Source organism: Zonotrichia albicollis, chromosome 19, assembly GCF_047830755.1.
Source record: "Zonotrichia albicollis isolate bZonAlb1 chromosome 19, bZonAlb1.hap1, whole genome shotgun sequence".
NCBI classification, from domain to species: domain Eukaryota; kingdom Metazoa; phylum Chordata; class Aves; order Passeriformes; family Passerellidae; genus Zonotrichia; species Zonotrichia albicollis.
The window spans coordinates 5,746,471-5,771,242 of NC_133837.1; the positions used below are offsets into that span (position 1 = coordinate 5,746,471).

The 24,772-nt window shown below is 50.0% G+C and overlaps 1 protein-coding gene across 6 annotated transcripts in view; it reads right to left on the reverse strand.

Annotated features, from left to right (window-relative positions):
• SEPTIN9 (septin 9) overlaps positions 1 to 24,772 on the reverse strand; it is a 149,821-nt gene that overhangs the window by 36,466 nt on the left and 88,583 nt on the right. For 4 of the 6 annotated variants that reach the window (XM_074555273.1, XM_074555275.1, XM_074555274.1 and 1 more), the window contains one exon: positions 22,698 to 23,357. In XM_074555273.1, the coding sequence (XP_074411374.1) occupies positions 22,698 to 23,357 (660 nt within the window). Of the gene's footprint in view, positions 1 to 12; positions 300 to 2,651; positions 2,789 to 22,697; positions 23,358 to 24,772 lie in introns of those variants that run through there. The other 2 variants (XM_074555277.1, XM_074555279.1) reach the window with 2 other exon arrangements.

Below are 24,772 nucleotides of genomic sequence, written 5' to 3' on the forward strand. Positions count from 1 at the left end.
CCCAAAACTTGCCTGGTGCTATGGGAGGCTGTTCCTGCACTCCTCTGCTCCGTGTGTTGCTGTGAGCTGACCCTGGGAAGCAGCAGCAGCAAGCTCAGGGTGCTGTGCAGAGCACAAAGCTGCTGAGCTCGTGGATGGTTGGATAGCCGTGGCTCCAAAGCAGGGTTTAGGGGAAGAGATGGAATGACCTGCTATTTACAGAAGGGTGGACACAACACCCATGAAATCACCAAGAAATCCAAGATGAACAGCTCAGTGTGAGCTGGGAGTCACAGCACAGGGCAGCAGCACCGGCCCCATTGGAGCCCAGCTGCTCTCCTGGCCCAGATCTGCTCTGGCAGAGCTGAGATCGTCTCAGCCCTGAATACGTCAGCCCAGATCCATCCCGGATGCTCCTTCCCTAAATGAAGTGTGGTCACACTGGGATGGATATAAAAAGCCTTGCCTGAAATCCTCTGGCATAAAGCTTTTCCTGCAGCCCTGGCTGCTTCCAAGGGCTGTTGGACAGGGAGATATTGGGATACAGAGGGAAAGAGCAGTTCCTGGGGGTTCACACTGACACAGCCCTGGCTGCCATGCCCAGCACCCCCATCCTCTGCCAGACTAAGGCAAGATGGAAAAACTCTGTGCTTGGCAAGTCCAGGTGATCCCACTGCATCATGTAAATATCCACGTCACAGCCACTGGGCAAACAGTCAGGCTGCAGAAGGGCCATTCAAATTATTAAAAAAAAAAATAAAGAAAAAGGAAAACAAAAAGTGAGGCTTGGAGCTGGGCTGGTTTGAAGAGCTCCAGGACTGTGACACAGCACAGAAAAACTGTGGGGACACAGTGGGACAGGAGCGTGGCGTGACCCGGCTGCCACCCCCAGGCCCCAGGGAGCACTGAGCCTCTGTGTCCCCTCTGTCCCAAACCCCACTGCAGGGACCCCCAGCTCTGTTCCCCAAACCCCACTGTGGGGACCCCCAGCCCCATTCCCTGAACTCACTGTGGGGTCCCCCAGCTCTGTTTCCTGAACCTCACTGGGGATCCCCAGCCCCATTCCCCAAACTCCACTGCGGGGACTCCCAGCCCCATTCCCTGAACCCACTGGGGACCCCCAGCCCCATTCCCTGAACCCCACTGGGGACTCTCAGCCCCATTCCCTGAACCCACTGTGGGGACCCCCAGCCCTGTTCCCCAAACCCCACTGGGGACCCTCAGCCCTGTTCCCCAAACTCCACTGCAGGGACCCCCATCTCTGTTCCCTGAACCCCATTGCAGGGACCCCCAGCCCCATTCCCTGAACCCCACTGTGGGGACCCCCATCTCTGTTTTCTGAACCCCACTGTGGGAACCCCCAGCCCCATTCCCCGAACCACACTGTTCAGGTTGGGGCATGATGGGCAAGAGAAGGGGGGAGCAGGAGCTGTTTTTGGGGAGCATTTCCCACACAGGCACTGAGAGGCACAGAAAAGGGCTGGGCACAAGAGCCCTGCACCCACCATGGCACACAGGGATGCTCAGGAGGTGGGTGTTCATCAGGACAAGGGGCCACCAAACACCAGGAAGTTCCTTTTCCACATCAGTTCACAGCCAACTTGCAGAGCAGAAACCAAGGAGTGAGGCTGCCCTGGGCTGCCAGGCCTCCCTTACATCACCAGATGTCACAGGAATGCATTTGCCAAAAGTAACCTGAGAGCAGCTCCAGCAGCCCCTCATGTGCCAGCCTGGGGAGGCTGAGCAGCCCTTCCCACCTGCTAAAGGCAGAGGCTCCGCTCTGTGACACTCACTGCAGCTCAAAGGTCACAGGCCCCAAAGGGGTTTGAGGTTTTCAGCTCTGCAGGACACAGCTCTCATGTCTGACACCCTCCTGAAGCTGAGAGCAGAGAGTGCTGCTGACTTCAGCCTGTTCTTGGGGGCCCAGGTCCCCCCACACCCCACGAGAACCTTGGGAATCTCTCAACCAGCAGTGACATTTTTGAACCTGAAGAGAAAGCATTGAGGGCTGTAAGACCCCAGATGCAGAGTTTGGGACCATTCAAGCAAAAGCTGCGATGGAAACTTATTTTCTAGAAACTTATTTTCTATTACCTGCACAGATGCAAACCACACCTGGTCCCTCCAGCTGGGGCAGGGTCCCCAAACTCAGCAGGGACCCCAGCACAGGCAGCACCCTCCCCTTCCCAGGGCTGCTTCTCACCTCAGGGCTGCAGGAGCTGGCTGAGCATGGCCCATCTGCATCAGGGGCCCATTCTGCTGCCAGCTGGCACCTCCTGGTCTCACCCTGTGTAACCCCCAGGACCTGATGCCACCGTCTGTGACTCCCCTGTCCCCCTCTCTGCCTGCTCAGGTGGTGCAGAGGCTCAGCCCAGCACATCCCATCCCACAGGGAGCCTGGGCAGTGGCAGAGCCACCTCCCTCAGCACAGGCCCTGACAAATCATTCCCCTGTGACAATGCCTGCATCACATCCCTGGGATTTCCCCCCTGCTAAACCACTGCTCTGTTCTTTCCCTCCTTACCCTTCAAAGCCCCACACACCCATTGCACAGCCACATTCAGCTTCCCCACTCCACAGATCCCCACTGGCACAGCTGTGGAGACCCCAGCACAGCTCTTGCCACAGATTTTTACTCCCTGAGGCTGGGCAGAGCTCAAGCAGAGACTTACTCAGCCAAGGATGATGATGATGAGGATGATGCAACTGCCCAGTGCCCACGAGAGCCAAGGATGCTTCAGCACCTATTTCAGCTGCTGGCCCACAGAGCCTCCCCCCAACTTCTGAAATTCCCCTCAATTCCCTTGGAAAAGGTCTCACAAAGCAGATCCCTCCTGGCTCCCTGCCTCCCTCACCAGCAGACATGAAAAGCACTCGAGTTTCTCCCCGGGTAAAAGCCTCCAACATCAAAGACACCACACAAGAGTTCTCTCCCCCCATTCCTCCCAGGCACCAGTGCTGGGGCTGCCTCCCTTGAAAGCACAGCAACCTCAGTGGTTGAGGCGCCAACTGTGCTGAAAACACAGTTTCGATTTTTTTTTCTGAGGTTTTTTTTTTTCTTTTTGTCTTTTTTTTTTTTAATTTTTTAAGTCAGCCACAAACTGGGGAACTTGGGGGCAAATCTGGGCCAGGTTCTCCTTTGGGGACAACACAACCAGAGTGGTCTGATGGGGTTTTGCCCACTGTCTGCTGTGTGGTCACTCCAGAAAAAGGGGAGCAAAAATATAACTTGTGCCAGCCCTGCCTGCTCATTGCCCAACACTAAAGAAGTGTCCTGAAGCAAAACCACAAACACCATCCAAGTGAGCAGATTCCCATGGATTTCTCAGCAGCCTCTGCAACTCCTGTCCCCCATCTGCAAAACTGAAACAACCTTAGTAGATGGGTATCTACATCTTCACCCTGCTTGGTGAAGCACTTCGATATCTGCACAGCAAAGCAGGGCAAGGGAGGGGTGTTTACCTTCCTGGGAACAGGGAGCAGCTTTTACACCCAAACCAACAAAATTCCAGGGCAGAGGGAGCAGTTGCAGATGCAGCAGGAACAGCCTCCAAAAAAATGAGGGCTAGAAAATAGCTTCAAACACCACAGGGATTTCAAAAACTCCTAGGAGCACATGGTTTCTTGGCCTGTTTCAGAGAGTTCCTCATCCCTCCATCCCACACAGCAGTTGTTCCTGCCAGATCACTGCCTGCCCGGGAATGCTGGGTTCATTTTATTGCTGGAGCATGGAAACAAGCCTGGTTTGCAGGGGGGAGGTGGGAGGGCTCTGCTGTTTAACACTTGGCTGTGTTCATGCTGTGATTAATATCACCCAACACACAGATACCAGATGTGCTCGGGGCAGGCTGCAGCGTATCCTAAATTGCACCAAGATGGAATTTTTGGGCAATTTTCAGGGAGTGCTGAGGGCAGGCACTGATGGGAGAGCAGAGATTTACACAGATAGGCAAGAGAAGAGAATTCTGTGGGGTTATGGCACTGGTCATAACCCCTGGGCCAGCTGCAATGCCACGGGCTGTGCTTATTATCAGCACCTTGTCATTTGGGGGGCAATTACTCCAACTCCCATCCATCTGTGGGTCTGATTTCCACATGCTCACAGCAAAAACCACTTCAGTTTTACCCCTGCTTCTGTTGATCTCATGGAACTTTAGCTCCAGGAAGGAATTGCTGGTTCAGGAGCAGCAAACACTGATAAGGTTGGACCTCTCCATGCTGCTTCCCACTGCAAACCCACTCCTAAGCAAATCCATCAGCAGCTTCTCCCCACCCCTATGGGGAGGAGTGCCCTGGGGTCACCTACATGGGTGTCCCTTTAATTAGAACCAAATCCTGGAGCAGCACTGGAGATTCATTCCAGCTTTGTGGAGGCCACACACTGCCCTGATGGACAGCTGACCTGGAGCAGGGCTGGGTGCAGGGTGATGTGGGGCTCTGCCTCATGGCCTGTCCCTGTCCAGAGTGACACAACCCAACACTTCTCCAGGATGGGGAGCCCCTGGCTGTGCCAAGCAGCCACAGAGCAGCAAAATCCCTCAGGAGCTCCACTGAGGGACCCAACCAGCAAACATGATTTGCTGACCCTTCCAAGTAAGGAGGGGATCTGCTGGAATACCTTCAGCATGTCAGAACTGTGTGATGCCCCAAACCCTCACCATGGAACTTTGGAAACCTCTCTTCTCTGTGCAGGGCTCCCTCCTGCTGATCCCACTTCTCTTCCAAAAATGAGTTCAGGCCATGCCTGGACCTGCTGGTTTTCACTTTTCCTCTTTGCCCAGATTTGGGAGCTGAGCTTTGGGTCATTCTCACCTTCCCCAGAGCAGGTCAGCCCCACCCAGAGGTGCCCAGCTGTGCTTCACACCCCATTTCAGTAGCTCTGGGTGCTGCTGATGACACGGCAGCACCAGTGTCACCAGGGCTGTCCCACAGGACACAAACCCAAGAACAAAGAGAGGGTCCAGGGCAGAGAAAATAGTGCTAGTTTGGCTGTGTCTTCTGAAAAGAAGCAACAAACCAGAGCATTTCTACTCCCTGAAACTCCATGGACCTGCTTGCTCCCAGCAGGGAAAATGTGGGAGCCTGTCTGTCTGTCCAGGCAGGACCTGGGCGTGAGAAATCCCAAATTCTGCTTTCCACAGGGCAGCCTTTGTGCTTCTGCTGAAATGGTGAGGTCTGCTTGGCACCTAAAGCCTGGTTTGGGGGTTCAGCAGGGCAGGAGGGAGGGACAAGTCCCTGCAGGCTCCCAGCTATGGCTACAGAGGGTTTCACCAAGTGAAGCATCTCTCTGTTCCTCCTCCGTTTTTTCCCACCACGGGCCCGTGCTGTGCATGCAAAACCAGCCCTGAGCTGTGAATTTACACCCAGAAACTAAAAGTAAAAGATCTCCATTATTCACTTCTGTGAGCAAAGGTTAAATCCTACCAAATACATCAGCTTTTGTGGACAGGACGAGCGTTTGGCAGGCAGCAGGAAGGAACAGGAACGTGGGAATTCCTCCTACGACTTGGCAACAGCCTCTTCCCCCAGCACGGGAGCTCTCTGGGGTCTGCTCAGCCTCTGCCAAGCTAAGAAAGCCCCTCATTCAAGCACTCAGCAATCTCACAGGACATCCTGTAGCTCTAGGAGTTGTTTAAATGAGGGCCTGGATGGATTCAAGCTGCCTAATTGTTGGAGAGAGCAATAGGAAAGGTGGGGAGGCAGAGCTGGAGCTGTGCTGTCCTGACCTGCTCTTTGGAGAAACACCTCAACACTGAATTCAGAGGGTGTCTGCAGCAAATCAGCTGTGCTGACTGTCCCACAACCTCTGCTTGCCATGGGCTCCAAGGTGAAAAAAGCCCTGTCAGCATTTCCTGGGGGTCTAAGAGGGGACCCTGCCTCATCCTGCCTCACCCCAGCTGCTGCCATCCTCCCAAGGGCACATCTTGGGGTCTGATGCCCTTCCAGCACCAGGGTGAGGGGGCAGTGCTGGGATCAGAGGCCCAAGGAGAGCCAAGACATCCATCCTAAAGGTTTTTAGGCACCTAATTCCAATTAGGCTGTAATACTCCTTAGGAGATTGCAGAAAATAGATAGATAATGATAGATAGATAGATAGATAGATAGATAGATAGATAGACGGATGGATGGATGGATGGATAGATAGATAGATAGATAGACAGACAGACAGATAGACAGACAGACAGATAGATAGATAGACAGACAGATAGATAGATAGATGGATGGATGGTGGATGGATAGATAGATAGACAGATAGATGTAAGAACCAATATTTGAGAGATGTTTTGGGGCAGACCTGCACCACAATCACACCAAGTGGGGAAGGAAGCACTCAGCACCCAGGTCTCCAGCACCATCCACCCTACAGGGCATTACAGGGACTGGGGCCAGCACTCAGACCAAGGGCAGTGTCCACACACACGTGACAGAAGCATTTGCTGGGGAAGTGGAGAGACCTGAATTAGAAGTTGCTGCAGCAGCTCTCAAAGGAATATCAGGAACCATCACAGGAGTTGCTGGGGCAGCCACCTCCAGGAAACCTGCCTCCCAAACACATCCCAGAGGAACCAGGACAGCCCCACTGCCTCCCAAACACATCCCAGAGGAACCAGGACAGCCCCACTGCCCCCCAGACACATCCCAGAGGAACCAGGACAGCCCCACTGCTCCCCAGCTCTGCTCAGAGCCTCCTCCCCAGCCCAAGGATCTGAGGTAAAGGCAGAGGCTCTGCTCTGTGACACTCACTGCAGCTCAAAGGTCACAGGCCCCAAAGGGGTTTGAGGTTTTCAGCTCTGCAGGATACAGCTCTCATGTCTGACACCCTCCTGAAGCTGAGAGCAGAGAGTGCTGCTGACTTCAGCCTGTTCTTGGGGGCCCAGGTCCCCCCACACCCCACGAGAACCTTGGGAATCTCTCAACCAGCAGTGACATTTTTTAACCTGAAGAAAAAGCATTGAGGGCTTTAAGACCCCAGATGCAGAGTTTGGGACCATTCAAGCAAAAGCTGTGGTGGAAACTTATTTTCTAGATGAAGAGCAACAGGGAAAAGACTGGATTTATAACATCATTTTACCAAATGCAATTAATTTCTTAATTAGGCAAACTGAACACTCCTAGTTTAGAAGCACCCAGTTAATGCCAGCCCTATTTGCATTTATTTAGTGTCTTTTATCTGTATTTTTGCTTTGGCTAGGTAAACTCCAAAGGCTGGAGAGCGGAGATTTAGGGAATTTCATTCAGAATGTTGTAGGTTGGATATAAAAATAATCTCCCAAATCTCCACATGCAGCAAAGCAGAGTTTGGAGAAGCTTTCCACACCAGGGCAGTGATTTCTCAGGGAGATGAAGAGGTAACAGCCACCAGACACACACATCCCCACGTCTGTCCCAGCCCTGTCCGTCTGTCCTGGAGGACACACAGCAGCTGCTATTCCCTGCCTGGCCAGGTAGATGGTGCTCAGCCGGCACCAAGCGGGAATTCCTCCGTGCTGGAAGGGCTCCCATGCTCTAGAGTCGATAATTCAGTGATTTTCACTAAGGAAAGTCCCAAACAAACGGGACCAACTCAGACCCAGCTCTCTCAGATCTTCACCTTTCACTCTGTGAAAAATGTGTCTGTGATTCGTGTCAATGGAATCAGCAAATCTGCTATGTCGAAAATAGACATAAAGAACAATTTCTGAGTGAATAACCAAATAAAGCATCAAAATAAAAGAAGTACAATGTTTTTGTGATTGGTGTCAATTGGCAATGGAATCAGCAAATTCTTGTATCTGCTATGCTGAAAATAGATATAAAGAACAATTTCTGAGTGAATAACCAAATAAAGCATCAAAATAAAAGAAGTGTAGTAAAGTAAAAGAGATGAGGTAGCAAGATGACTGATGCTCAGAATAAAATAGAGGAAGTTTTGGTAAAGCTAAAAGATATTCCAACAAAGCACCTAAGGGTTTATGTATAATAAAAAGCTTAATGACAAAATCATGTAGCAGACACCAGTGTAAAACCTCCCTCCAGACAAGGACAGGAAGCCAACGACCACCTAGAAAGATGATGAAATTGCTGATCCCAGCTTATTGATATTTGCTGATTCAAACTAACCAAGCCCTTCAAAAAATGCTTTGTAAGCTTAAGAACAGTATATATATTTTGTTGAACTTGTGTGCCATGAATGGAGCAGTGACTCCCCGGCCAGCCAGCACTGCTTGCTTGCTTTAAAATAAAATATAAAAATAAAATTCAGTTTAGTTATTGAAATTTTATATCAATTTCAGCCTTGGAGATGGCGGATAAACTGCTACAAACATTTCAGCAGAACCACTGCTTCTCTAACTCCCATCCTCTGCTGCAAACTCACTCTGAAGAGATTTCACCCCACAAAACCCAAACACAGCAGAGCCCCGAGGAGCAGGAAGCAATTTCCCGGTTTTTCCCCCATAAATTCAGGGGGATGGGGGTCAGGGGGACCTTTGGGGCCCCTGGTCCTGCAGGAAGCAGCAGGGGGAGGGGGTGGCCAGGCTTTCCATCCTCACCCCAGGGTCACCCTCCCCAGCCAGGCCGGATGTAGGATGTCTAATATTTCTCCAGTTCTGTTTTAACACTCACACCATCTTGGGAGCAGGAAGCTTAAGCCATTTCCTGCAAGGCATTGCTCTGCCCCTTCAAATATTTCCAGCCTTGGTGCAAACTGTTTTAAAACTGAGCCTGGCAGCTGGGAGTGTGAAACCAGAGGAGGGGCTTGTCCAGGGAAAATTCAGTTTGTGAAACCTACCCAGTCCCTGCTGCTGCAGAGCAGCAAAATAAATATTGCTGTGGACAATAAAAGAGAGCAATTCATCTTGCATGTCTGAAAAATGAGAAGGAAAAGCAGAAACTCCAAATAATGTTCTCTGTGCCTCTCCCAAGGGACACAACACTGGTCCCCAGCAGAAAGCCACAGCCACATCCCCCCTTGTCCCTGCAGCCACGATTTGAAGCTTTCCCAGCTTTGCTCTTTCAGTGCAGCCCAAATCATGGCTTTGCTTTGCTTGCCCCATAAATAATCTGTCCCACACACGGGCTGAAATAACCCCAAAGAGACCCTTCCCACTCCTCCAAGTGGAGGAGAAGAACAAATGCTCATTCCCTGAAGTGCTGCAGAAGAATTTTGGGCAGTGCCAGGGCAGAGCTGGAAACCCCCCAGACCCCACAGGGCAGCAGAGCTCAGCCCCACGTCCCCCTCAGCCCTGTTTTCTGCTCTCAGCTCCTCTCCAGGTGACACTCAGGGACACAGGGCCCCCTCAGCCCTGTCCCCACAGCACCCCGAGGCAAAGATGGGGACAGAAGGGTGGCAGCTCACCTCCTGCTGCTGTCCCTGCGCTCCAGCTCACCTGTGAGCTCTGTTATCTCCTCTCAGCTCCTCTCCAGGTGACACTCAGGGACACAGGGCCAGGAAACAAAGCCATGCCCCAAGGGCTCTGCTCCCCTGAGCTCCCACTCCCAGGGCTGCTCCTTCCCAAGACTTTTCTGTCCAGGAACTGAAGGCACGAAGCAGAAAGGAAACCCCAGAGCTCCTCCAGGGCCCTGCAGGAACCCTTCACCTCCCAGGGCGTGCACTCCTGGGCTGTAAATAAACTTTTATTTACTACACCAAGTAGGGCAAAGAGGATTGTTTCCCTGAGGAATGGTGGGAGGAACATCAGTGTTATGGCAGGATCTCAGATTTCACAAAGCAGTTCCTGGAGACCTCAGCAGGAGCCACAACACCTCTGCAGTGGCCACATCGCCCCCAGATCCTGACTGCCCTACAAATCCTGACCCTGCCAGCTCAAACAGGGACCTCTCAGGGCACAGATCTGCCCAGCCACCCTGCTCCCAGCACTGCCAGGCTTGGAGAGAACAGGGCTGGAGCAAATTCACCTCCTGCATCCCACAGAGCAGCACAGAGCCGAGGCCCAGCCCCTGCAGCTGGACCATGATGGATTCACTGCAGCCTCTGACCATGATGGATTCACTGCTGCCCCAGGACCACCCACACCCCTCATGTGCCGCCTTATCAAGGTTCCCATCACATCTCAGAGCACTGAACTACCCAAAGCCAGGGCATCATCCTCAGCACTCAACTGCATCCTCTCATCTTCTGCAAGGCCACCAAAAGGGCTGGACAGGGGGTCTCGAGGCCACAGTGACCCCAGGGAGGGCCCCAGCAGGCTGTGAACTTGGCCTCCCACTTCCACCCCATTTATCTGCGTGCTGGGATGCAGGAGGAAGCAAGTTCAGCCAGAGTTTGTCTAAACAATTGTGTTTTATCAGAAAAGCTGCTCAGATCTACTCCTCTTTCCCAGGACATATCTGGACAATTCCAAGGTACTCTCCATTCTCCATCCAGCCTGCAGCAGATGGAAGCAGGGGAAGAGGACATGAGGCAAGGAGCATCCAAACCCCCCTGCTCCTCCCTCAGTGCCAGCAGCCTCCAACACCCATCCACCAGAGGCACAAACCATGCCACATCTGCTCCCCACACTCCAAAGGCTGCCTTCCAAATCCTTATTTCCTCTTCAAACTATGGGTTTCTCAAATTTAGGAGTGAGCAAGGTAGACTGGCAGGGTTGTGATAGAGACAACAGCTGACAGACTCCCCTTAGTAGGGCCACCCCAGTGACCTGGGCAGTGGCTGCTCCCACCCTGCACAATCCTACAGCACCTCTGGAAGCAGGACCAGCTAATTCCTAATCACCAGCTGAACCTGGAAGTGATGCCTCAGGTTTTGGCTTTTATATTTTTCACATTCTGTGCTGCTTTAGTGCATGGATCTGGGTTCACATGAGGGGATGGTGAGCTCTGTGCACAGAGCAGGGAGACAAAACAATTCCTGCTCCAGCTGGGCACCAAGGACAAATGATCCAAATCTCAGGCCCAAGAGCACAAACAATGTGGAATAAAGAGAGAAAAACAAGGATGGGACTGGATGGGCTAAAGCTGGAATTGCACAATGAACTGCAAAATGCAAATGGAGCAGAACTGACCAAAGGGAGAGACCCCGTGCCCGGTTGTGCATTTTGGGGCCATTTTGGTTCATCTTGGGTGCAGCCCTGGCTGGGCTCTTGTGCTGCCCAAGGTGGATCCACGGAGGAGATCCTTTTAATAAATCTCTGCTTTATTCTTTAGCTCTGTCCAGCCTCTGCTCTGGGTAACCCTTCTCAAGGCATTAGAAGAAGAAAGAGCCCAGTGCAAGGACTGAAACTCAGGCATCTTGCCACATTCACCAGCTCCCTGGTACAAAAGGAGAAGTTGGAAGAGGGATTCCTCCAAGGCAATGAAGGATTGGACAGCAGAGGCTGACAAGGCTCTTCCCTATACAAATTTTTGCCATCTCCTCAGTGTTTTTCTGGCTCTTGGTCCATGAACTGATTTCCACTGCAGATGTGGGGAGTGCCCTGAGTGCATCTCACATGAGATAAGAGCACGACCCTGCACATTTGTAGCTTCAGAGGCTGAAACCAGGGACTCATCCTGTGCCTCCACGTGCCAGAGCTTCAGACAAGGGTCCAGAGCACACCAACTCCTCAGGGCAGGAGCAGAGAACAGCACAAGCTCCCAGATCAGAACAAATGCCCAGCAGAGTGAGCAGAATTCCCCATCCAGAGCCATAACACACAGGGGAAGCAAACACAGGCAGCCCCAGCTGGGCAGGGCAGCTCCTGTGATGTCCCTCCAGATGTGCCCAGCCCACATGAAACACACCCAGGTGCTTTTGAGCTGGAGTTGAAAGCAGGGCCCTACAATTCAAGACTTGTGAGTTACCACACACAGCTGGGGCTGAGAAAGCTCCTTTCAGGAATGTGGCTGCATTTCTCTCCACAGAGAAAAGCAAAGCACAACTTCCCAAGGATTTTCTGGGATTTACATTCTCTGAACCTCACAGAAAGAAAAAAACAATTTTTATTTCATTTACTGTAGAAGTAGAATGTATTCACAAGTAGAATACATTGTGGAAAATTGTTTACCTGAAGGAAATTAGTCATTGGATTCTGGTGTGAGTGTTTTGATTCACTGACCAATTGGATCCATGTGTGTGTGTCAAGGCTTGGCTGACAGTCACGAGATTCTGGGCAGCTGAGCTGAGTGCTTGTGCAGTTTCAGTTTAGATGTAATGTAATATTGTATAAAATAATACAGTATAATAAAGTAATTAATTAGCCTTTTGATATCCATGGAGTCCTCCTTGTCATTTCTCCCTGCCACAGAGGTCACCTGATTTCCTATACAGGAGCTGACACATCATTAACTTTTATCACTGCCCTCCCCTCCTAGGCACCACATCCTTTTGGATTCCCATCTAATCTTATTCTGAGATTTGCTGAGCTTTGCTTTGAAAGGGGGAAGCAATGTCTGTCCCACTCCATGTGCAGCAGGAGAGGAGGAAAGGGGGGAAGGCAGAGCCACCATAAAAAGTTCAAGTCTTATGGATAAGCATCAAAGAAAACTTGACACACACACTTCAGCAACAGAACAACCTGAGCCAAGGTTGGCTGGGGGCTGTCAGGCACCCATAATAACAAGGGATTAATGCCCTACCCAGTTCTGTGCTGCTGCAAATCCCTTTTCACTCCATTCCTCTAGGAATAACACAGGAGAACACCTGGTAAGGCCACCTGACTCAGACAAACCCTGGGCATCTTCTCAAGGCTTGAAAAGCAAAACAGAAATCCAAGGTTATGTTCATATGTGCCAGAGCATCATCAACCTCTGGAATTCAAGGTGCTGAAAAATGCTTCATTTCAGCAATCCTAAATTCCTGTTGGACAAATGGCCTTTGCCATGCAAAAACCAACCTACAGCTTCCAAACTGCAAACCAAATTACAGTTGGTACAAGTCCACAGAACAAATTGCAATTGGTACAAGCCCAGCAACCCCAAATGCCCACCCTGTCACTCCTGGGCTGGCACAGCAACCTGAGATGCTTTGTTAAAATGATTTGCTTTTCATAAATGCATGAACATCTGCAAAGTTTTGTTGTTTGCAAAATATTTTGGACCAGAGCCTTGGGTCCAGCTTTGTCTCCCAGCATGCCTGGATAAACCAAAATGATTCAAGAGGGTGAAGCACTCATGCATGTGACCCTACAGAAACCCTGGGAACTTCTGTGCAGAGACCAGTTCAGAAGATCAATGAGATGAGTGACCCAAATTTAACCAACACAAAGCAAAGCAGCTCTCTCCCCACATCCCTCCTTTAAAACCTCTAACAGATGTAAGAAAAACTGGGCTCAAAGAAGTCTGAGCACAGGCTGCAGTCCAAGACCAGCTGCTTTTTCCATTTATAGCCACATTCACTTCAGCTCCACCAAGCATTTTGGACAATGTAGAAGGGTCTCTGTGTCTGTTTGTTTGCTGGAGGAGTGTAAAGAACACAAATGGTTTGCTGTCATCTTATCTTTTCCTGCTCTCAACAGATCGTTTGATCTTCTCAAAACAAAGTTATCTCCCTATAATCTCAATTCAGTGCTCTGACAGAGTTTATGGAGCTGGCACTGCACCCAGCCTATGGTGTCCCTTCAACCACTGGCCAACAGAAACATCTCAGGCAGGGACAGCAGTTTAGAAATAGGTTAAAAGAGAAAGATTCCTTAATTACAGACGGTTCATCACCACTGCCATCACTTCCCTCCCCCAGTAGACAGCAGAGAAGTCACAAAACCAGGGGCCAGGCCTTACTGCAGGAGATCAAAGCAAACTCTTTGTTTTATCTTGGCCAAGATAACGGATTTTATTTGCCTTATCAGCCTGCAGGATGATTAACTTAAATGTGAGAAAGCTGGAGGATCCAAAGGAGCTGATGGGTGGGGAGCACACCACTGCCATGGGCTCCAGACATGCAAATACCACAGCATCAACAGAGAAACTCTTGGTTCCTGCAGAGAAGCTCTGGTTCCTCAGCCAGGGCTGTGTCTCCTCTTGCCTTCCAGCACCACTTGGATGAACACAGATCCCACAGCAGGCAGGAGCACTCACCCCTTTCTCAGCCAGCAAAGGCACCTCTGTCCTGGGGCTGCCCCAGTTTTCATCACAGAGGGGACTCACAGAATTCACAGAATTCACAGAATCACTGGGTTGGAAGAGACCTTCAAGACCATTGAGTCCAAGCCAGCCCCAACACCTCACCCGAGCCCTGGCCCCCAGTGGCACATCCAGGCTGTGTTAAACACAGTCAGAGGCTGCTGAGGGTGCTCAGGGCTCACCCCCAGTTGGAGCTCAGACCCCTGAGCCACAGCCAGATGACCCTGCAGTCAGGCTCTGCCCTCTACAGACACACATCCAGCCCTGGGTCCCTCCTGCAAGGTTCAGGAGGTGAGGAGGTGACATGGATGGATGCACAGCCTCACCCAGACCCACCCCAGCCATGGAAGAGACTTGCCAGGTCATTCAGGCCAGAGTCACTCTGCAGCTCAGCATGGAATCACAGACTGGTTTGAGTAGGAAGGGACTTTAGAGACCATCCAGTGCCACCCCTGCCCTGGCAGGGACACTTCCCACTGTCCCAGGCTGCTCCAAGCCCTGTCCAGCCTGGCCTTGAAGATTTCCAGGGATGGAGCAGCCACAGCTTCTCTGGGCATCCTGTGCCAGGGCCTCCCCACCCTCACAGGGAAGAATTTAACACCAATATTCCATCTAACCCTGCCCTCTGGCAGTGGGAAGCCATTCCCTGTGTCCTGTCACTGCAGGCCCCTTGTCCCCAGTCCCTCTCCAGCTCTCCTGGAGCTCCTTCAGGCCCTGGAAGAGGCTCTGAGTTCTCCCTGGAGCCTTTTCTTTGGGTGAGCACCCCCAGCCTGGCTCCAGAGTAAGGGGGCTCCAGCCCTCAGAGCATTTCTGTGCCTCCTCTGGACTCACTCCAGCAGCTCCACATCCTTCTGGTGCTGGATGCAGCATCCCCAGCTTCGCCCTGTCCTGGTCTCAGGCACCAGGGGAAGGAAGTGGGAATGGTGCAGAGGGTGTTTCCTATGGGAAACTGTCCCTTTGCATAATGAAGCCCCACTGGGAGGTCTTTGCTTTTCCTATGGGCCCTCAGGGAGTTCCAGCAAGGCAAACAAACCCTCCTGGGCTGGCTGGCTGCAGTGGACAGCCTCATCTGTTGGGGTGTATCCTGCCCAGCTGGAGCTTCCACATGGGACAGCATCCACACAGTGTGTGCCCATGCAAAAACACAGCCCAAAATAAACATAGCCCAAAACACAGCCCAAAACACAACCCAAAATAAACACAGCCCAAAATAAACATAGCCCAAAACACAGCCCGAAACAGAGCCCAAAAACAAGCACAGCCAAAAAAACAAACACAGCTCAAAAACACAGCCCAAAACACAGTCCAAAAACACACACAGCCCAAAACACCACCCAAAAACACAACCCAAAACATAGCCCAAAACACAGCCCAAAAATAAAGCTCAAAAACAAACACAGCCCTAAAACACACAGAGTCCAAAACACACAGCCCAAAAACACAGCAAAAAGAAACACAGCCCAAAAACACAGCAAAATACAAGCACAGCGCAAAAACACACCCCAAAACACAGCCTAAAACACAACCAAAAGCACAGCCCAAAACAGCCAAAAACAAACCCTGCCCAAAGCACAGCCCAAAAACACAGCCCACAACAAACACAGCTCAAAAACACAGCCCAAAACAGAGCCAAAACCAAACACAACCCAAAAGACAGCCCAAAAATACATACAGACCAAAACACAGCCCAAAACCAACCAAAAACACAGCCCAGAACCAAAGACGGCCCAAAATGAACTCAGCCCCAAAACACAGCCCAAAATAGCCAAAAACAAACCCTGCCCAAAGCACAGCCTAAACACAGCCCAAAAACACAGCCCAAAACCAGCCCAAAACAAACATAGCCCAAAACACACCCAGCCCAAAACACAGCCCAAAAATGCACACAGCCAAAACACAACAAAAAACATACACAGCCCAAAACCACAGCCAAAAACAAGCCCAGCTCAAAACCACAGCCAAAACACAGCCTAAGACACAGCCCAAAACCACAGCCAGGGTCAGGGCACACACAGGGAGGGGAGGCAGGCAGTGCCCTCCCATGCACATGGTGTCCTGGATCAGGCAATGTCTCCATGATGGGACACATTTCTCTCTCCCACACATGCTCCCACTCTTTCCATGTCACTGGGCCTGCAGGTTTAGATTTTTCCAGATTATCTCATTTTTGGCACCTGCGCTCACAAACCGAGACTCAGCGTTTCCCACTCAGGCCCTCCATTTGGAATCCTGGGCTGGAGGAATTTTCCCATTAAAAATAAAAATAATAACAATAAAAAGACTGTTCATAACCTAGCCTGAATCTGTCAGCTGGTTTAAGAGGAAACATTTCCATACAGCTTTAATCTCTTTGTACAGTTAAAGACCTGGAAATGGTGACTCACTGCATGTCCACTCAGCCTGTCCAAATCCCTAAAACCCCTGCAGCCCCACACCTGGTGTCACCCCAGCAGCACAGGACAGAAGAAAAGTCACCCCAAGGCCTGTGTGGCTTCACTTCTCCATCCCTGGGTGTCCATGGCAGGATGGGGGCTTGAAATTGCAGCTCCCACCACAACTTCCCAGCAAACAGCAACAGGTCCTTGGTTTCCACAAGGATTTCAGTGGATCTCACAGTGTGCTTCTTTCTCTTTTTAAATATTTTTTAATTGTTTACATTTTAACCCAACTCTATGGGAGTTCTGAAGTCTTTCCATAGTGAAAAGTCTTTCCATAAAGGTTCTAGCTGGGAAAAAAAGAGCGAAAACAGTTGAGTTGCTTCACTCTCCTGATGTTGCCCTGCTTGTTGTGCAGCAAAATAAATGTGGGGACCAAGAGGCACCTGGCACCCTGTGTGGCTGTCCCAAAGACTCCAACAAAGCTGAAAGCTCAGAAATGGTTCACTGTTCTGCATTGACTCATGTTGGGACACAGAGGAAGGTCACATCCCTGTTTTAGGTGTTTTGAATTCCCTTGATTTATCTATACAAGCTCCAGAGCATCCTTGCCATGAAGGCCCAAGGGGCAGGAGCAGGAGCAGGGGTGGGACAGAGCCTGCCTTGATGGCTGAGTGCTGTCCCAGGGTCCAGAGCAGCTTGTGAGGAGACAGACAGGAGCATCACATCAACCCAGCTTCACCTCTTATCTGGGACTGCTTCCAATCCACCCCCTGAGATCCCAGAGCTGAGCCACCAACACAAGCAGCTTTACACTGTAGAGGTAAAGGCCAGCAAAATGGCCTTTCCCACTCTTCAAGCCTGACCACCACAGGTTATAAGGAACAAGAGAAGGCCAAGATGTTCAACCACACAAGCACAACGGCAGAGATGGGAGGCACAGTGCAAGGGGATGCTGTGGCAGATCACCCATGGCACATTTGATGTGGCTTTTCCTGAGGATTCACCTGCCCCTCAACCAGCTGAGGATCCCAGGAGATGTCTCCATTGCAAAAAAACAAACACAGCCCAACAAACACAGCCCAAAAAATACAGCCCAAAAGCATAGACCACAACACAGCCCAAAACACAGCCAAAAACAAACACAGCCCAAAAACACAGCCCACAACACAGCCCAAAACACAGCCAAGACACAACCAAAAACACAGCCCAAAACAGTCCAAGACACAACCAAAACCACAACCAAACACACAGCCCAAAACCACAGCCAAGACACAAGCAAAAACACAGCCAAAACCAAACACAGCTCAAAAACACAGCCCAAAACCAGGTGGATGTCTCTGGATGAAGCCCTGCTGCTCCCACAGAGATTCCCTGTTTCTCTCCCGACAGGGATGAACCAGCAGCTCCTGCCCCACTGGCACCACAGCACTGCCCAGACCTGCTCTGCCAGCACAGGGCAGCAACATCCTCCTGTGCCAGCCCCAGCCCAGTGCCCTGGGACTGGGAGGGAGCTGCTGCCCACAGCAGGGGCCTGGGAGAGGTCACCCCCACCCACGGGAGCTCAGATTTGGGTATTCACAGCAAGGACAGCTTCCCACAGTGCCCAAGGCTGTGGGTTCACAAACAGCCCTTCCCCTCACCCTGTTTTCAGGGCTATTTTTAATTGTTTGTGCCTCTTTCTGCCCTCTGCATGTCCTCCCCTTGCCTGCCCTCACTGCACAGCCCAGCTCACATTGCTCTGACAGACACCAGCAACAGCAATCCACATTACCTGCTCATCCCATCCCATCCCATCCCATCCCATCCCATCCCATCCCATCCCATCCCATCCCATCCCATCCCATCCCATCCCATCCCATCCCATCCCATCCCATCCCATCCCATCCCATCCCATCCCATCCCATCCCATCCCATCTCCTTGTCCCAGCTGGGGAGCCCAGCCACACAAAACCTCCATGGACACCTCCACTGGAGGTTTTGGGGACACAAAGCCCACCTTTGCAGTGACACACCCCACAGGGATGGGTGTTTCTGTCCCATGTTTCTGTCACTAATGGCCCAATTCAATGTCATACCAGCACAAACAAAGCAAATGCTCCCCAGGGAGTGCAGGAGAGCACAAAGACTCAGCAAGGGAGAACACGGATGGGAAGGAACATTTCTTGCCCCATAAACACCTCCTGCTTTTCTCCCACCTGGAGCAGGCTCAGCCCTCACCACCAGCCCTGCTGCCCTGATGAGGCTCAGCACTGAAATTGCTCCTTTCCTCTGTGGTTTGCTGTGATCTGCCAAACTCCCTGGGACTGTTTTTCTCCTCTGACTGGCCTCTTCCTGCACAGCACGCTCTCCTGCATACCTTCTGCAGCAGGGCAGGCAGCTGAGCCTGACAGCTGGGGAAGGCAGCTCCAGAACAGGACAGGTCACCCCCACCCAGGGAGGGCAGCTGGAGGCAGCTGCATCCCCTGCTCAGCTGTTTGGGCTGGACCAGCCACAGGTTCCAAGGGAGCCCAGAGCCCCAGGAGCACCTCCTGGTGACCCAAACCCTGGAGCACCTCCTGGTGACCCAAACCTGGAGCAGGAGCTGCCACACGTGTCCCTGCTGCAGACATCAGAGGGGCAGGGTCATTGTTGAGGTGGTCACAACACAAAGCAGAGACTGCAAGCAGTCTCAGATGGTGACTCTTTATGATGGAAAATGGCTGAGTTTTTATATACTTTCTAATTGTTTATATTTTTTTACTCTATTGGTTACAATAAATTAACATAACACTATTAGTGAAAAGCAACAGTAACTTCAGCTAACTTTCTAAAAATATTTCACCTAGTTGTAAAGTTCTTTATCTTTTTTTTTAATTCTTCTTTTCTCTCAGTCTCTTTAGTAACAGCCTTAGAAGAAAAAGTTCTTCATTAGCTTCTTTTTACCTCTGAACTTCTTCTCACTCTTTTAACTCTTAGCTCTTCACACAAAGTTGGGAATTGTTTCCATGGGTTAAAATCAAAGGCTCAGGTGTTTTTGACTCTGTGCCAAGGTCTCTGAGCCCCCTGCCAGGGTCTGGAGTCCTCCAGGGCAGCCAGAGCAATGCCCTGGGTCCCGACAACTTCCAAGCCAAACTATTCTGTGCTGATCCTTGGAGACATTTGGACTGAAAGCCCCTTTTGTAGCAGAGCCAGGGTTGTGCTGCCAGGCAGACTGCAGACAGCTGGGCCCAGGGGTGACACTGTCCCTGCAGCTGTCCCCCCTCTGTCCCTGCCCTGGGCAGCTGGAGCATTCAGCAGCTCAGCTGAATTCTGATTTAAAGCACCAACCACCCGTGGGGCTCAGGGCTGGGGCACTCAGAGCAGCCTGAAACCAGCAGGGTGAGGCTGAGCACCCTCCCATGGGGCAGGATGGACACCACACACAGCAGCCGGGGACAGAAGGGGGGCTCACAAAATCCCCATCTTGGGCTGGGGCTCAGAGCTCAGCTGTGCCCAGCGGGAGATGGCCCAACCTGTGAAAAACCAGCTCAGAAAAGCCATGCCTACATCACACACAGTAAGAAAAACCCACTTGAGTGCTGCAGGTTCGACATCAGCTCCCTGCTGACTCCTGGCTTGGTTTTACACCAGCACACACCACAGCCTGACCTCTGCACATCCCTGTGACCACAGGAGAGGGGATGGGACCCCTGGTCCAGCTCCAGGACCAGGCATGGACCTCCCAGGCCCTGGCTCAGCCACCCCAGCCCATCCCACAGCCCCCAGGGTGGGGAGGAAGGGATGCCCTCCCCCTGACCACGGGACCCCTCACAGGAGAGAGCTCATGGGCGAGGGAGAATGGAAAAGTCATTAACAGGTCTGAAAGGAAAATCTCCAAAACATTCTGGGGAATAACTGACAGCTGGGAAGGGAGGGAAGCTGGCTTTAACACGGAATTAATTGAAAACAAGATAGAGCTAATATAAGCCAGGTCTCCAGTTTCATAGTGGCTCTGGTCCATGATGTTATTAGACTTTGTCTCCAAGGTCAAAAACCCTGACTTCTGCTAATGAAGAGGCAGTTCCTGCCCCACAGCCACAAACAACAGCACCAAACAAAGATATCCCAACAGCACTTCCAGAGCCAGCAGCTCTCCCACACCTCAGAGCCTCTCCAGAGCCCTGTGGGGCTGCACAGAGCCTGAGCTGGCAGGGCTGGCATTGCCAGCACCCAGGGAGGCACAGTGCAAAGGAGGATGTGGCAGGAGGATGTGCTAGGATCACCCACGGCACATTTGATGTGGCTTTTCCTGAGCATTTGCCTGCCCGTCATCCAGCTGAGGATCCCAGGAGATCTCTCCATGGCACAGAGCGGGTGGGTGTCTCTGGATGAAGCCCCACAGTGATTCCCTGTTCCTCTCCTCACAGGGATGAACCACACTGGCACCACAGCACTGCTCAGACCTGCTCTGCCAGCACTGCCACTTCCTTTTCTCTTTCCTTCTAGAATTTCTTATTGAACTTGACAGCTCTTTCAGGCAGGATGAACCCAAGGGGAACAGCTCTGCCTGCAGACACATCTGAGCACAGATCCCTGAGCGGCCTTGAGAGGCGTCACCACAGGAGCTGAAAGAGCAGCACACAGCTCCTGCCACCTCCTGTGTGACACCTGGGACAGCCACCACCCCAGCCAGGGCTGGAGAGGGTAATACACATCCTCTGAACAGACAGGGACAGAGTATTGTAAATGCAGGGTCAACCACCAGGGGAGAGAATGGTGCATCTGCCTCCATCTTATCAGAAGGCTAATTTATTACTTTATTATACTATATTATCATAATATTATTATATATATAGTATAATAAAGTATAATATATTATATATTTATATAATATTATACTATATTATTATATTAAAGAATACTATACTATACTAAAGAATACAGAAAGGATACTTACTAAATGTTAAAAAGATAATAATAAAAACTTGTGACTCTTTCCAGAGCCCTGACACAGCTTGGCCCTGATTGGCCAAAGAGTGAAAACAACTCACACCTGCAGGTAAACAATCTCCAAACACATTCCACATGAGCACAACACAGGAGAAGCAAATGAGATAAAAATTGTTTTCCTTTTCTCTGAGGTCTCTTGCTGCCTTTCAGCTTCCCAGGAGAAAAACCCTGCTTGAAGGAATCATGTTCAGGGAATGTGAATGCCACGACACAGTCCTCCCAGGATTTTCCTGGGAAGCTGTGAGAAGCTGTGGGAAACTTAGAGAAAAGCATTAAAACAATTATTATCTCTCTTTCTGTAACCCTTGTTTATAGATATGGCTTTCCAAAGTGTGCTCACCAATAGTGTCAGAGATTTTCACTTTGAGACCAATCAAATCTCACCTTAGCAAGTCTCTGAAATTATAAAATTTCATCATAAAACAATATTACAACAATAAAAAAAAATAAAATAACATAATAAAATCATTAAAACAATTATTATCTCTCTTTCTGTAACCCTTGTTTATAGATATGGTTCTCCAGAGTGTGCTAGTCATTGCTCACCAATAGTGTCAGAGGTTTTTACTTTGAGACCAATCAAAGAGACTTGGGAGACTCACTTTAGCAAGTCACATTATAAAATTTCATTACAAAATAACATTTGAACAATAAAAGAATGAAATAGCTATATAACATAATAACTACTATTAATTATTATAAATAATAAATAATCAATACAATAATTATTAAATTTTACCATATATAATTTAATGTGAATAATGTTAATATTAACGGTCTATAATACTAATAATTCATTATTCAATATCAATGTTCTATATCAATAAACTATAGTAATTACAATAAATAATATTAAATATTACAAAATCATAATTTAACATTAATAGTTTAGTTAGTGTAATAATTATTAATAAATATTAGTTGTTAATATTAAATTATATGATTAATATTGTAGTCATTACTTATTAAATGTAATATATAATAATATAATAAATATATATAATATAAATATTATATACTTAGCTTTATATATTTATATAATAAATATAATTCATAAAATTGTAATATTTATAAATTAATAAATATTTTAACTTTTAATATATATTTTTATATATATTTATAAATTTTAAATTTATGGATATAATAATTATAAAATTTATAAATTACTAAATATTAATTTATAAATATGATAGTTATAGAATTTATAAATATAATAATTATAAATACATTTATAAACATTTATAAATACAATCATTATAAAATTATAAATTCCCTTCTGGCCCACCTCACAAAGCCATCCACTCCATCCCTGACCCGTCAGCCCCTGGCACTCACCTTCCTCTCTCTTTGGCGGGCTCTCGGTGGGCAGCCCGTGTGCCTTTGTCTCTGCCAGCTGTGGCAGGGCGGGCATGGTGGGCTCTGAGCCCTCGGCCGCCCTCACGGCCGGGCTCTCGGTGCCCTTTCCGCCCTGGCTGTCCGGGCGGCGCGGCGCGGTGTCCGGCACGGGGCCCGGCTCGGCGCGGCGCTGCGGCGCCTCGGGGATCTTGGAGGGCGGCTCGGGGATCTTGGAGGCCGGCGCCTCCGCCCGCCGCAGCTCCTGGGGCTTGCCCAGGGTGATCTCAGTCCTCCTGGCCGGGCCCTCGGGCGGCTTGTGGCCCACATCGGCTCGTTTGAGGCCGAACCGCGACAGGCCCGAGGTGGAGTTCTCCACCTGCTTGGAGGAGATGTCGATGGAGATTTCTGTTCTTCTGGACACCGGCTCGGGCAGTTTGGGTCCAGAGAGCTCCACTCTCCTCAGAGGGGGCTTGGGGGATCTTTGCACTGTGGGCTCCGCATGGCGGGTGGAGGGCTCCGAGTTCCTGGCACCGAGTTCCTGAAACTTCTGCGTGGAGCTGGACACGGTGGACCTGAGGAGGGTGTTGGGGGCCCGTCTTTGTGGCGTGGAGGAATTTGAAGACTGATCTACCTCCTCGACCTCAAACGATCTTTTCAGAGCTGAAAAACATGAAAAGTAGTTCAGGATTTAGTTACCATCCACCTGAGTGTGTCCAGAGGTGTTTACACACACTGCACAAGGGTCAAAACTCCATTTCTGCTCCTTCATCCCAGGACTCACAATCCACTTAAGCAGCTGGGGATTAAAGGCCCTGCCTCTTCAGACAAGTTAAGAACCCAGTAATAAAACAAATCAAGGCCAGGAAACTCAGCCCCAGAGCAGAAATTATCCCCACACTCAGAGGGGAGCAGAAGGTCCCACCATGGTATGGCAGAGCAGAGCAGGGTTTGGGTGAAGACAGAGATCCAGCTTCCTTTTCTTTTTCTTTCTTTTAACCTATGCCACAAAAAAAGCAATGCCAAATTTCCTAAGAACTGATGGTTATACTGTATTCGAACTATAGCTGAATGTCAATCCTCATAACACAATGATTCTATTCAGCATGACATTTGCTGCCAGTTTATGACCTGCTTCTGCTGTCACTCATGTCTGCTGACCACTCACTTGCAGAACATTTTAGTTTTAAAATGTTGTAAGGTGAAATCAGTGAAACCAATCATTAAGCAGTAGTTAAAATTTAAGTAACCTTTTCTATCCCACTGAGCGGATGAAGTGCATTTTCTTGCTAACATTTTGCAAAGACTTTAATTCCTTTCTTGCTAGCAGTTAAAACTACTAAAACTCCTTTACACAGAAAAAACCATGAGTTTAAATTAGTGACACACAAAGTGGTCAGCAACAACACCTCGCTTTCCCTCTCACATCCAAAGGATGCACAGATAAACACAGGCTTTCCTGTGAGCACTGCCAGCAAAATGCAAGTTGGGAACAGGAAAACAATCCCAGGAGAGCATCAAATCCAATACAAATGCAGCAAGAAAACCAATGGTGGCAGCCACAGAAGCTCATATCCTTAAAAACAAACCTAGAGACCACAGGAACCCAGAGACTGAAGTGCTTTGAGCACATGAACTTGAGACCCTGCTACAAGGGAAGGGACAACTTATCCCTGCTCCTTTCAGGACCCAGCCAGGTGGAAAGAAAAGGCTGAACTCCACAGAAAGGGAACCACTGCTGGATCCCACTGAGAAGCCACAAGCTGGAAATACTCTCTGATCCCCCCCCAGAATCATAGCAGCAGTGAGATTTAACCTTTAAAATCCTGGGCTTGAGACCTCACAGGACATCAGACTGGAGAGGGGCCGGGAACACAAACCCTGTGAGGAACCCCTGAGGGAGCTGGGGGTGCTCAGCCTGGAGAAAAGGAGACTCAGGGGTGCCCCCATCACTCTCACAGCTCCTGAAAGGTGCCTGTGCTCAGCTGGGGCTGGGCTCTTTCTGCAGCAGCACTGACACAACCAGAGCACACAGCCTCAAGCTGCACCAAGGGAAATACAGGTTGGATAGCAGGAAA